This window comes from Cupressus sempervirens, chromosome 11 (genome assembly GCF_028749045.1).
Source record: "Cupressus sempervirens isolate cs-2001-9-10 chromosome 11, ASM2874904v1, whole genome shotgun sequence".
NCBI classification, from domain to species: domain Eukaryota; kingdom Viridiplantae; phylum Streptophyta; class Pinopsida; order Cupressales; family Cupressaceae; genus Cupressus; species Cupressus sempervirens.
The window spans coordinates 393,481,830-393,496,064 of NC_143128.1; the positions used below are offsets into that span (position 1 = coordinate 393,481,830).

Genomic DNA, 14,235 nt, shown 5'->3' on the forward strand with positions numbered 1-14,235 from the left:
TCTGATATGAATGTCTTTGATGGTCTGATCTGCTGCTGGAGCTCCAATTTTCCTGAGTTTACTGGCATCTGCTACTTTCCACAACTGTACAGCCAACTGAGGTGTCATGGGGCTTGCCTAGAATGTACGGCTAGGTGGAGAAACCTATGAAATACTTAAATTTTTCTCTCTAAACCATGGATCTATATCTGATCACTAAATTCGGGCCAGATCAACCTAAAACCAATGATACCCTCCAACATATATGATGCCAACCGCTCTCCTAGACTTATACAACTAGGAAAGGATTACTTGTAATGCCACAACTCAGCTGCAATTACCCTGATCTGCAATTATGATAAGCAATGTTTAGTTCTTCCAATCTGATCTGCAAACACACTTCTGAAAATGTTCCAATAATGCTCTAATGAAGACCTTGTGTAGATCTTCCACAACTATAAATTAGGGTTTCATCCAATTCACACTTTCTTTAAGGGTTTTCATCCTCAAAGAATCTGATTTAATGTGACAACTGGCTCCAGCTCTCCAGTAAAAAATGCTGATGGAAATATTAACCTGAAGAATTTCCCAAAATGGAGCCAAAGTTTCTCTTTATATTTCTTTCTTCCTCCCTCCAAGAAGTTTGAACTTCTTAGGGTTTCTACAATTTATTTTTAATAACTTTGTTAAAATATATGCCTTCCCATATAGTTCGAACTGCAAAAATGATTTCTTCTTATAATATAAAGTGATTATATTAATTCACTTTATTATTGTGTCATGTCCCCTTTTTAGTGACATGTCATTTTCAGTGAATTTGCCTATCATGGACTCTCGTAGGTAGATGATTTTGATGAGAGAGTTATTCTGATGATTATTTGGGGATTGGATGGTCTATTTTGCTCTTGGAGAGATGGGGTTTATCATATTTTTATTTTATGTGTTATGCGGGGCCAAAATATTATAATTTTAAGTTGAGTTGCACTTTTTATTTTATTAAGTTACTTTTTATATAAAAGTGCATTATAAAGGAATTTTATAAGAATATTTTATGGATACTTCTAGAAGTTCTTAGTGGCTTCTTAGGAAAGTGAATAAATAGAGTGCTTGGCCTCTCATTTGGACATCCTATGACTTGAGTTTACACTACTTTTCTCTTTGAGCATTTGTGGCGCCATTTTGATCTGTAGATTGTCATTTGATCATTAGGAACGGAGTCTCCTAAGGATTTGCATAACTAAGGATTGGCTTCTTAGGAAAGTGAATAAATAGAGTGCTTGGCCTCTCATTTGGACATCCTATGACTTGAGTTTACACTACTTTTCTCTTTGAGCATTTGTGGCACCATTTTGGTCTACTGATTGTCATTTGATCATTAGGAATGGAGTCTCCTAAGGATTTGCATAACTAAGGAGGTGAAATATCCTTTGAAGTGTTGCACTTTGGAAGTGGTATTCAGCTACTTCAAGTTGGGCTTATTTGGACATTTCCAGCAGGGTTCGATTTTCAGCCTAGACATACATTTTTGCTCATATCTCACTGTTGGCTGGGAGTTTGATTTTTATTTTCTGGGAGAATTTTCCTTGGAGCTTGGTGATTATTCCATAGCATTTTCGGCACCTTTCAGCCCAGCATTTATTTTTTCCAGGTGTTGTACCAGTCCGTACATGTACAGTTGTACCTGCAAGCTATACGGTCAGCAAGTTTGAGGGCAGGTTGGAGTTGCATTTTCATCATTTCGTCTTCAGCATTCCGTCTCCAGCATTTTCTCAATCTAGGTTCTTTCATTTTAGTTTGTAGTTGCAAGAAATTCTCAGTTGCATTCAGCCAGTGAGGGTTTGTTTGTAATGTGCCATGTTGTAATGCTTTGAGTTGAAAATCACATATCATATGTAAAAGCATTTGGTTATCATTGAATAAATATATTGGCACTATTTTACATCAGCTATTTGAGTAGATTTGTTGTACAACAATTTCCTTTATTTAGCATTTTACTTTCAGCAGTGTATTTAGTTTGCATGTCAAGTGTTTGACGAAATTTCACAGTTCAGTATTAGTGGTTATTAGTGGCCTATTGGCAAGGGTCACTACAGATTGCATTATTTAATCGAACTTAAATATTTTAATATTTCCCAATTGCACATCTAGACTTAAAACTATAATTAGACTAATATCACCTATCCATGGAAGATGTCTAGGTCTTGCAAGCCAACTAATAGTTTTCCATAAAAAATAGGGATCTGCCCTAAAAAATATTTACTATTACCAAAGTCTCCATAATCATCTTGTAGGTCCTCTAATGCATTGGTGCCAACTTCCAGTGGATCCCTAAAAATAGGAATCCCTCCTAAAATCTATGAGACAATCCCCAACTGTTCACAAAAACTCACAAAGCCCCTGCATAGCTCCATAAACCTTTGAATGAGTCCCTTATCCATATTGTTTACCTACAGGAAATTGGATAATAGGTCAACCCACTCCCCACTGTTGAACAGTCTAAGAAAGGGACATTACATAAATATATCATCATACTTTAGTCCTCAACGTTATGAGAGATTTCACAAATAAGAAAGAGTTGGTGTGTCCAAGAATTACCTACTTTGAAACTAACTTTATCATCTTGCAATTCTTTCTTCAATCCAAAGTCACTTTAAGACGCATCTTTGAGAGTGAAGAGTGGTTTACATCATCCTATGCAAAGACTACTGTAGAGATTGACTTGGTTGATGAAGTTTTTGATGAGCATAGGTTTTGGCAACCAACCAAAGAGATTGTACAAGCATTTTCTATTATATTCTTGTTCTTATTTCCATTTCACTTTCTTATTTTTGTTCACATTTGTTAGTGTCAATTGTTAAAACTTAATGTTTCAACTTCCACAATGACTATAGTTCAAGAAGACTCTAGTTGCTCTCTTGTGAGTTGCTAATGAGAGAATCCCACGATGGTCTACATATGAGGGCACAAATGAGGCAAAGAAGGCCATTAGAACTATTTATTCAAGGAATGATGCTAAGTACGACGCAATTTGGGCGATCATTGATCAATGCTAGCACCATCAACTGCACAAGTCTTTACATTCAGCTACCTACTACCTTAATTTGACATTCCAATTTAACCTAGATTTTAAGGTTGATGAGGATGTCTTGAGTGGGCTCTATATAGTCAAGAGCCAATGTCACTTGATTGATCAATTGGAGCACATATAGTTCATGAGATGGAGTTGTTCAAGACTACACAAGGAGACTTCTTTTCACGAGACATATGCAAGAAAAGTTGAACAAACATGGAACCAAGTAGAAATCTATTTAAGGCATAATTTGAAACTTAAATATTAAACTTCTCTATCTTTTAGCATTTTGCATTGATAAACTCAAAGTTATAGAATGGAATTGATTCTTGATTTTTCTTGTGTCAAATGTATGGTGATAGATGTTTGGTGCTAGGGTGCCAAATTTAAAGAGGATTGCAGTTCATATCTTGAGTCATCAATGTAGTGCTTTATAATGTGAGAACAATTAGATTGAATTTGAGCACATACACTGTAAAAAGCACGAAAGGATGTCAATTAAAATGTTGAATAATATTGTGTATGTTCATTACAACCTTTGCCTCTATTAAAAATAAATCTTGGGTACCGATGCATCTATTAGTTTAGAGGAGGTTGATCAACATTTAGAGTGGTTGCTAAGATCGATGATCCTATCTTTAGAGATGATGACTTGACATGGGTTTATTGGGTGGATCGAGAGGTAGAGGCATTAGTGATGGAAGAGGAGGTTAGAGTACGAGGAGACCCATTGGAGGATCCCAAAGATAATGTAAGGTCACCAAGCTTGAGCTTGAGACACAAACAAATATCACGGTTGCAACATTATCTAGGACCTATCTTAGATGCACACATGGGAGAGCTAGGGTGTCAAGTGATAGGGGCTCCTCTAAGACATAGACTTCTAGCTTTTATTTTGAACTTTCAATTCCATGGAATTCATATTCCATGAGTTTTGTAGACGTTTGATGCTATTTATATATCTAATGTGTTATTTGACTTATTTCCTTCAAATGAAATTTGTGTTTATACTTGTGTGATCAATATACACTTGTGTATGCATTCCAAGTAGCTCATATTTGATGAGATCATTGTTGTACGACTCATCAATTAATCATTAAATGACAATTAATCGCTGAGTTTTCCATCTCCGCGACCAAAGAAAAACTCGCTCCTGCCTATATACCTGTGTTAAAATGCAAAAAATGACACTTTGTTGTTATTTTCTTATTTGCACTTGTTGGGTTTGTGAGTCAAGGATTTATTTTGGGATTCCAAGCCCTTGCTAGGTGATTGTAAAGTTTTGGAGGTGAGTTCAAGCGGATTTAAGGTGGATTTCAACTAGAATTTCAAGAAAAATCACATTCCTAGGTAGGTTTGTTGAGTTTGTTTCTATGTTTTTTTAAAACATTCTATTCTTTTTCTGTTCCATCTAAATTAATACAAAATGAATTTTAAGTAGTTAGAAATGATTTTGAATCAGTAGACTAAGATTCAACACTATTTTTGACGAGTTTTGTTGAATCTATCACTATTTTTTTTTAAGAATATAGTTCTTAAAATGTCAAACCCTAGTGATTTGTTTAGTTTTTAGAAAGGATAACTTTGAATGATGTCTAAAAATAATGAAACTAATTTAGATAGTTTTTTTAACAGCATATCTGAAATATTTATTTTTTTAAATTCTATGTAGGGCAGCAGTTAACCATTGATTCAGCATGGAAAATTCAGAGGAAGTGTGGCCACTAACACCATGCCCGTTTGGATATATAGGCCCCAACCTAAAAATGTTAGAGATAAGGCATGGAGGCATACCTACGATGCATTGGATGAGCCTGGGAAGGTGATTTGTGTAAGCTGCAATAGTAATTTTGGGAGGCATAAACTACCTCAAATACCACCTTGTGGGCATTAGGAAGCATGATACAAATCCATGTGGCATAAATACAAAAGAGATAAAACAATTTGTTAATGCCCGGCTCCTTGCAGCCGGGGAAGAGGAAAAATTGCAGAGGGAGAGGAGACGTTTAGCTGTGAGGGCAGCCAGAGCTGAAACTCAAGATGCTCCTATTCACATTCTAGAAGAAGAAGAAGAAGAAGCCCTTGAGAGCATAGTGGGCTCTCTTTGTGGCCTGCCCATCCACAAAGAGAGTGTGTCCTCATTTATTCAGCTTGATTATATAACATTTGCAAAAAACATTGTAAATGACAAGTATGTGTTGTGTGAATCAGATTAGTTTTTGTTACAAGGAGTTTCCTCTTCTAATTCAAAGAGTAGTTCTATAGCATGTTTGTTACATTTTGTGTCACGTCAAGTCACTAAAAAATGCAAATCCAAATGTTAACAATAATTTCCCAATAAACTAATTTGAAGGATTTAAAGTGGCTAAATATCCTCACCAGTTGGTGTGAGACTTTTTTCTTTATACAGAGAACATAACATGATTGTGCATTGGTATATGGTATTTTATTACAATACAGGTGAATTCTGCTTTCAATGCAAAGCGTAAAATGCTTCGACAATCACTTCAGCACCTGCGTGCATCTCATGATATTCAATTGGCTCTCAAGACTCTCGATCTTCCAGAGACTGTAAGTTGTCAATTTTGTTGCCTATTCTGTGTGTTATTTTGTTTTCACCTGCTTTCTGCCCCCAAATGCCTTTTTTTTAATTAATAAGAGTTACTATATTTGCATGTTCTAAGTTTGCATTGTCATAATTGTTGTTAAGGTTAAAGGGACACTTTCTTTATTATCGTGTGAGGATGCCAACATGAACCATTAGCAATAAAGCTAACGAATGGATGGGATTTAGTTTTACAGGACACTCTTTGGTTATGCTCTTATTTTCTTCTTATGTGTGCAGTCACGACCAGAGGAGCTTAAATTGGATGACTTTGTAGGATTGTACAATTTACTAGAAGATCCCAAATTCGCTGGTTAAGTAGGGTAAGTACAACCACCATATCCCACTTTCTTATCATATGTAGAGGATCTTCCATCGTGAAGAATTAAGAGTTAATATATCATTAATGTTCTTCCTTGTACACCCATCATATCTTTTTGTGAGTACTCTGAAGTCTGAACATTATAAAGCTGTATTTGATATCAGGATAGTATCCGTTGCAGTATAAACCACAACAGTTTCAAAACTGCCTGCAGCACGTCAGTTTGCAATACAATCATTATCATGAATTAGTGTTTCCTTGAATACACTTTGTTTGCAAAGTTCATTTTGACAGGGATTGTTGGACAAGCAAGTTGAGATCCTTTGTATATTCATGTTGTAATATTCTATACTTCATTTTTGTAAATCAAGGATATCTATCTTGGATAAATCTAAACAAAGGATACCAAGATATGTGATTTTGGGGCAACTATTTTTCTACCTGATCCGTCATATAAATATACAAACCAAAATAAATAAATGGAATATGTTTGACAGAAAATATACTGTTACAAAATTTCCCTGTAGCTAGACATTGCATTTCACAAACTACACTGCAGAACTCGTAACAATAAACATTTAACAGATGATGTCAATTAGTGGATCTCAAACAAATAAAATAAAACCAATGAAATCTATTTCAGAGAATCTATATTTTACACAAAACTTTTTCCTCATTTCAACATTACATGGATAAATTCGTGGAACTGAATACAAATAGAAAATATATCCATGTATTTTGACATTCATAAATTTACGTAATTCTAACACAAAAAAGGAAAACGGGTAAATATCCCTGAGTACTTAATCATTGCATTGCATAAACAATTAAGAAAAAAATTATGGATTTACACAATTCTTCATGCATTTTTCTATTTAAAGCATTTAAATTTACATAATTTTTTTTATACATATAGCCATTGCATTGAACAAACAATCAAGAAAAAATACAAATTTTCACAGATTTTCTTGCATTTTACTACCAAAAGCATTTAAATTCACATTTTAATGGACATAATTATACAATGAAGCAATTAATAACATCAATTATAAGGATTTTAAGTTTTTTAAAATATTCTAGATTGGTAAGTTTTTTATAATTTTAATGCTAATTTGACAAATTTTTATTGAACCAAATACGTAAAATCTTCTATAATTGATGCTTCATGATTTAAATAGATACGAATAATAAAAACATTATTAGATATGTTTGAAATAGAAATTTAACCCTCAAATTTCTAGTGACTGTACAAGTTAGTTTTAGTAGCTTGGACAGTTGTTTGTCCATTTGCCAAGTTTTAGTAAATAATTGTTTAGACTAATTGGTTAGGGGTTGTTAAGGTGTTATTTTTCTCAGCAGTTGATTAAGAATAAGTTTTGGTGGTTGGTTATTCAATGAGAGTAGTATAAAAGGGGGTCAGTGGGCATTTTTGGAGAATACAAGTATGAGAAAGTATTTGCAGTGATAACAAATATTCTTGCAATATTAGTAAGGGCACAATGATATTGTTGGTGATAGCAGTGGTAGAATCTCAGCAGGGGATGTTGGGAGATTGTTGGAGCTCTACCGGTAAGAGGCAAGCAGTTTATGCATCTCTTAATTTGCTGTAGTTTAAGTAATTCTTCATCTGCAATATTGATTTTGTTTTCGGAATTTTTCCAAGGACAATTTATTCAAAAATATTGCATTCCTTGTGTTGCATTATCTTTTCATTATTTTATTTGTGAAATTAAACTTATGCTATTATTCAATATTTGCTTTTCAGCAGTCAAATAATCTATATAAGATGATAGATTTATACTCAGAAATTTCACACAAGTTCTCCGATAAATCAATCAATGGAAATATTGAAGCAAACTTCAAAATGCATTATTAATTTTATGATTCAAAGGACGGACAGACACAAGGTCGTTACAGAAGAAATGGGCAATATAGTGTCAAATCATATTTCATTGTTTTATATTAAGAATAAGATAAAAAAAATTTACATCATCGAACTTTGCGAAGAAAAAAAATCTAGGCCAGTTGTTCTAGTTCATAAAACGTATGGCTGCTGCACAGATTGCATCGTATTTGATTGCTTGTATAGATAGGCCAAACATCAGATTGTTTCAACAAAGAAACATATGCAGCAAAACGTTAGTGCATTAGCTGACTTAAACATCCTAATGAGCAAGCGGAGGAGAAACCACGCATAACGTATCATTGGATCATACTGCATCTACGTCTGAATTCCTTTTTGTTGCTACAGAAGATTTAGGGCTCATGTTTTTTGTTTCCCTTATCTGAAATTATTGGTTTTTTTACTCTCCTTTATTATACTAGTTCGCGAACTCCATCAATTCCTTGTGAAAAGTGGGGTTTGTTTTTGTACTGCACAACCATGTGTGTCCATGCCAGAATTCTGCCTGCTTGTAGTCACAATTCCATCTAGTACCTTCAAGAACTTAGCATTGAAGATCTCCATCGTCGCAATCACCTAGGAGGCCACATTAAAATATGTGAATCTTTTGTTTGACTCCGTAAGCATTCCCCCACCTCATTAGATATTTCATCATTTCAAGCCTTCCATAATGTCCAAAAAAATCAATATCTAGCGAAAGCTAAAAACATGTATTTTAATGTTCTTAACTGAACCAGTTGTAACTCTTCATATTTCAATTATTAAAACCATTGTAAAAGATAAACCATATTTCCTAGCACATAAACAATCAAAAAAAATATTTCTCGTCATTAAGGGTTCCTTCACAACGAGCATATATCAATATACAAAATCAATACTTTGTAAGATATTTCATATTTTTTTTTAATATAGATAATAGATTTAGTTGTTCCTTTAGATGTATCTCCTAATTCTTTATTTACTAGGTCTAGATCTTTAAGGTGGTTGGTGTAGTTACTCTAATAATAATACGTGTAGATACTATGAGGATACCAATGAGAAGAATAGATAGTAGAATGAACCTATAGAAAGTGTTTATTTCAAGTGTTAAAATCATTGAGATCGAATTTAAGATTTGGTACATGAAAGACTCTTAAGTAATACATAAGACATAGGAAGTGGCATATAAATTCTATATAGAAATTTTAAATAGATATTAAAATAAATTGAAGAAGTCACCATCTATGCTTTGAGGTGATGAACTTGATGTTATGCAATATTTTGTATATAGACCAACGTGTTGTTTTGATGAAGAGCACACAGTAGAATCAGTAAGGAATGAACAAGAGAAGGTGATGAAGGATTTTTATAAGAAAGCCAAACTTGATTAATTTTTATCATATAAAATTTATAAATATGAACTTGAAATCAAGATCTTGAAAAGAAAATGGCAAATTTTAAGTAGGTACATGAGAGACTTGGAAACTTCAATGAAACTTATTGTAAAATTTGTGTACATAAATGGACCAAACTCAAATATTTTCAAAGTGGCATCAAATATTTCTGTAACATATTTGTAGAAGAAGCCCCATAAGGTGCAATCAATAGTTAAGAATGTACATAGGCTTTGTGGCACTCATTTGTAAGTCAAAATTTTCATGAATTATAATGAATGAGTAGATGGAAATAGAAAATAGAAAAGGGCAAGTTTCTTTTGGTTCTTGTGAAATTTCTTCTTTTGGTTATTGAGGGAATTGATTTTCATCATTACTATCCCATTAAATACACAATGATACCACATTTTAAAGGGCTAAAAACCCTTGAAAACATATTTATGAATATAGTATTCTAAGTATTCATCATATGGAGGTGGGGGTATTGTCTAAAACTAAATCAATTGAATCACTAAAACAACCTAAATTGTATTTCTTTGAAAAAAAATTGAACCCTAATGAAGATCATGTTATTAGCTCATCTATGTAACATAGGAGTAAACTAGATTATTTCATCATATCTGATTGTTACTATATTAAACAAATTATAATAACTGAGTTGGCATTCAGAAAGAGATGATAAAAAATGACCAAGTTAAGGTGGGCATAAATAATTGAGAAATACAAGTGGATCAATTCACTCAATTTAAGTACAACATCCCTACTTATGACATTGCTAATAACCTTTCCTTAGACATCGTTTGTGTTTTTATCCCACAATATGTATTGATTTTTCTCATGACTAGAGGCTCATGGCTAAGTTGGTCACACGTAGGCTTAAAGGGACAAAGCTTTGTAGTGGTATTTTTTGCTTACCCCCTTATTCTATTGATTCCTCTCAAACACTTGCCAGTGCTTTCATTCAACAATTTCAAAACAATATTGGTCCTCAAATTTCTTTGACTAATTTGATGCATTGTAAGCAAAATGCTAAAGAAAAATTTAGTGACTATTGGTAAGTTCAAGTACTTGTATGCTCAATATCTTATCCTAGGCCTTATCATGATATTTATTGTTTCTAATTTGAAAAATACATTAGAGATAAGATTCTCCCTATGAGTACATACTTCCTTCTCACGTCTATATACAGTGCTTCGCCATTATCAGTTACTAGTGGCAAATCTTGAGAGTGTCACACGAATTGATCCTATTACTTTTGATAGGGAGTGATGCCACAATTCATCAAAACAAGTTCTCTAAGCCTAACAACTACATCAAAATAAAAAAAATCAACAAGAATATTTGATGATCAAGTGGCTACTACATATAAAGGTATGACTACATTTTTCTCTATGTGTCATCCTAATTGTAGATACACTACTTCATCTAGATTTTTCCTATTGCGATGATGAAGTTGGTTAATGCTAATATTCTTAAACTTTCTCCTACTCACTCTAGCAAACCAATGCCTAAGTCATTTGATAAAATAAAAAATTGTCAATACCATCATCAAGTTGTGCATGATATTTAAAAGTGTTATGCTTTGAAGAATGTTATTCAAGATCTTATTAATTCCAATACTATATCTATTGGTGTCAAGGTTAATAGTACAGATAAATCCATAGCACCTTTTAATGAGAATTTAAAATTTTACCCCAACCATTTTCCTTTACATTTAACTATTGTCATAATCAATCTTCTCATATTAATAATATCATTTAAAATGATAAGATAGAAGAAGCTAATCATGTGGTTAACTATGTTTAGTCTCAATCTCAGCCTTTGGTTTTATCTTTGCCCAAACCCAAAACTTCACTTCCTATCACCTTTGATCATTTTGATATGTTTAAAGTGCCTAATGGTCCTCTTTACATTACTCCTAGGGTTTCTCATATCCCTTTCCATGGTGTTTTGATTGATCCCTCTTCCTCCTTGAATGTTTTCACTGCATAACATCTTTTCAATAAAGGGTTGTATAAGGATATCTCTAATACATATGATTTTTGGATTCAAACTTGTAATGATTTTTTTTATAGCCGTCAAGGCTCTATCAATCTTCATGTGACCCCTTCTGGTAAGGTTGTGCATACTACCTTTGTTGTCATTCCTACTTTTGGTCAATTTCAAGTTAAGCTTGATATTCCATGGCTCTTTTTCATGGATGTCATAGATTCTTCTATTCACAAGTGCATAGAATTCCCCTATAATGGAGAAAATGTCACCATTAGTCATTATCTTTGTAAACCCTCACATCCTCAAGATCATATTGACCTAGATCTCTATTGGTCATCTTTCTCTCAAAAACCACCTACTCATCTTGATCATCTTTATCAATCCTTCAATAGTATAAGGTAGAAAATATTCTTAAGCTTAGCCTTCCTAAGGTTGATCCTCTTGTAGTTTATTGCCTATCCCACCTATTCCTTCACCTACCATTTATCAACCTATAATTATTACCTCTTTGGTACATATGAACATTGATACTAGTCCCTCAAATTTATCTCATTAAACAATTCCCAATCAACATGCTCGTAGGCACCACAAGAACCATCAAGCTAGGGGAAAGTCTCATGCTCTTTCTTCTCAAAGTGCATCTTCATCTCAAACTTTTCTTTCCTTTGATCAAACCATGCTTGAGTCTTTGGAGAAAGTTAATCACAATAATAACATGGACATGGATAAACATGATAATTGTGTTCATATTTTAGATTCTATTATTCTTGATATGGAAGATTCTCTTGATGATTATTATAATGTACATGTTAGTGATGATGAATACAAAAGTATTGATATGGATTATGATTTACCTAACATGCCTTCTACAAAGTTAACACTCACTACCCATCTATCATGGTAGTCTGTGATTGTGTTGTGTTTTCTCCCATGTTGTGTTCTTTGTTGTATGTTCTCTCTAGACTTCTTTCGATTATTCTTGTTTCTCTCTTCATGTAAGATGATAAAGTAATCAAATATGTTGTACATGTTCTTCTATTTTTATCTCTCTTCTTCTATATGTCATTACATGTTATGTTGTATATGTGTTATTGTTCATGCATATGTCCTTGTGTAGTCTACTTGGATGCTTTTGACATAGTAGCAACCATTCTTTTTGGTCTCCATATTGCTAGCCCAAAAGACTCTTCTTCGTCTATCTTATGTTATTTTCCTCCATTTTGTTGTATTTACACTTCCGTTGGGGAATTATGACATTTCATACTTGATCTAATATTACATAATATCATATGATCATACTAACCCTAAAGTTAGTAGACCTCTTTGTGCTCTCTCTATCATGTGTTTATTTCCCTTGAAGTGTTCTCTCTTAGAGGCATTTTGTAACGAAAACATTTCTAGTGGATGCATGTATAATTTCATTAAAGTTTTATTTCTCATTAAGGCATTAATAATCACATTAATGTGGGGGCATACATTCTAGTCACTTGTGCATGCATGCATTTTGACAATTTGGTTTCCTCTTTTGAACTATTAAAAGTTTGTAGGGACTTGATCTTTGTTATTATTTTGGATCTCTCTTTAAGCTACTAATATTATGGGAGGATTAATCATTTCTTTTGATCACTCTTTGGATTACTAATAGACTAGGAGGCGTGATCATTATTATTTATCCTTCTATGAACTATTGATAGTATGAGAAGCCTAATCTTTTTTATGACCCCTTAAGAACACACACATCCTTATGAGTGGGTTTTTATTTATTCTTCTTTTGAGACATGATGTTCCCTTGAGAATGAATATTTTCTATGGATTGACTAGCATACCACACACACTTATTAAACCACTCAAATCATCTTTGATGGGTTGACTAGCATGCTACACACTTGTGAGATAATTCAATGTCATCTTTTTTTGTAGCATACCCTTTCTTTTTCATGTAGATAAGGAACACAAGCCTTATTGGGAGAGTTAAATACACTTTTTCCAGTATTAGTAGCATCTCACTCATTATGATTCTGGATATGATGAAGGCTCAAGTATATTGGGGGCTTGATGGTTTATTTGTATCCTTAGTCATGATGAGATCATTTTTTTCTTTTGATCTACTTTACCATGAGTTTGAGGTAACTCATACCCCCACTAGAGTGGGGTATAAATATACCATCTTAAAATGGATGAACCCAGATTTAAGACCTTCTATCTCCCATCCTTTAGTAACCTTATGGACCATTGATGGATTCTTTCTCAATCAAATTTTTCTTCTATTTTATCATCCATCTTCCATTTTCATCAATGCAATATCTGAGACCTCAAGGTTAGTTCCTTGTGGGCTGACCCTAGAATAAGTACACCTAGGTCAACTTTATTTAGAATAGGCTAACCTATTCTAGACTAGGTTGACCTATTCCCTAGGGATTTTGAATCCTAGGGCTAGTTTTTTCTCGTGGTTGCAAATTAGAAAGTAGGGTGACCTCATCGGCTTTCTTTATTTTCATGCCTAAAAACTAGATAGGCACCTCATTTTACATCTGCTATAAATTCATCAATCAAAGGACATTTTCAAGAATTAGATCATTCAAGGCATTCAAAGATTCAAGGATCCTTTGTGAGAGTTTCTTCTTCAAGATCTAGCATTTTGTTGGTCATCAAGGGAAGAGATCTATATTGAGCCATTCATCATCTTCTTCATTATTGTAGATTTACATCCATTGCTTCATGATGTGGTTTTGGTAGATCCTTCACATTTGTGGAAGTTTTATTCATTGCAAACTCAACATGTACAACACAAAAGAATTGCAATTTCTTATTAATAAGGGTTTCTTCAAGCAGGGTGAATACTTACATTTGTCTTTCTTTACTTTCATGATTTAGATTTCAATTTCAAGGTTGATTCCTCAATCTAGGGTTTGACCAAGGAAATTGCTCATCAAATTAAGACAAAAACCAAATTTTGTTTTGTTTAGGTGTAGGATAGTGGAATTATGACAA

At 33.3% G+C, this 14,235-nt stretch overlaps 1 protein-coding gene across 8 annotated transcripts in view; it reads left to right on the plus strand.

Annotated features, from left to right (window-relative positions):
- Positions 1-6,477, plus strand: part of PFC1 (Ribosomal RNA adenine dimethylase family protein) — a 273,740-nt gene extending 267,263 nt beyond the window's left edge. For 2 of the 8 annotated variants that reach the window (XR_016358614.1, XM_089809466.1), the window contains 3 exons: positions 5,510-5,620; positions 5,895-5,977; positions 6,141-6,477. Coding sequence is in view for 6 of the 8 variants with exons in the window: in XM_089809466.1 (XP_089665592.1) it covers positions 5,510-5,620; positions 5,895-5,972 (189 nt within the window). In the remaining 2 variants the exon portion in view is untranslated. Of the gene's footprint in view, positions 1-4,721; positions 5,241-5,509; positions 5,621-5,894; positions 5,978-6,140 lie in introns of those variants that run through there. The other 6 variants (XM_089809470.1, XM_089809471.1, XM_089809467.1 and 3 more) reach the window with 4 other exon arrangements.
- Positions 6,478-14,235: the final 7,758 nt, after the last annotated feature.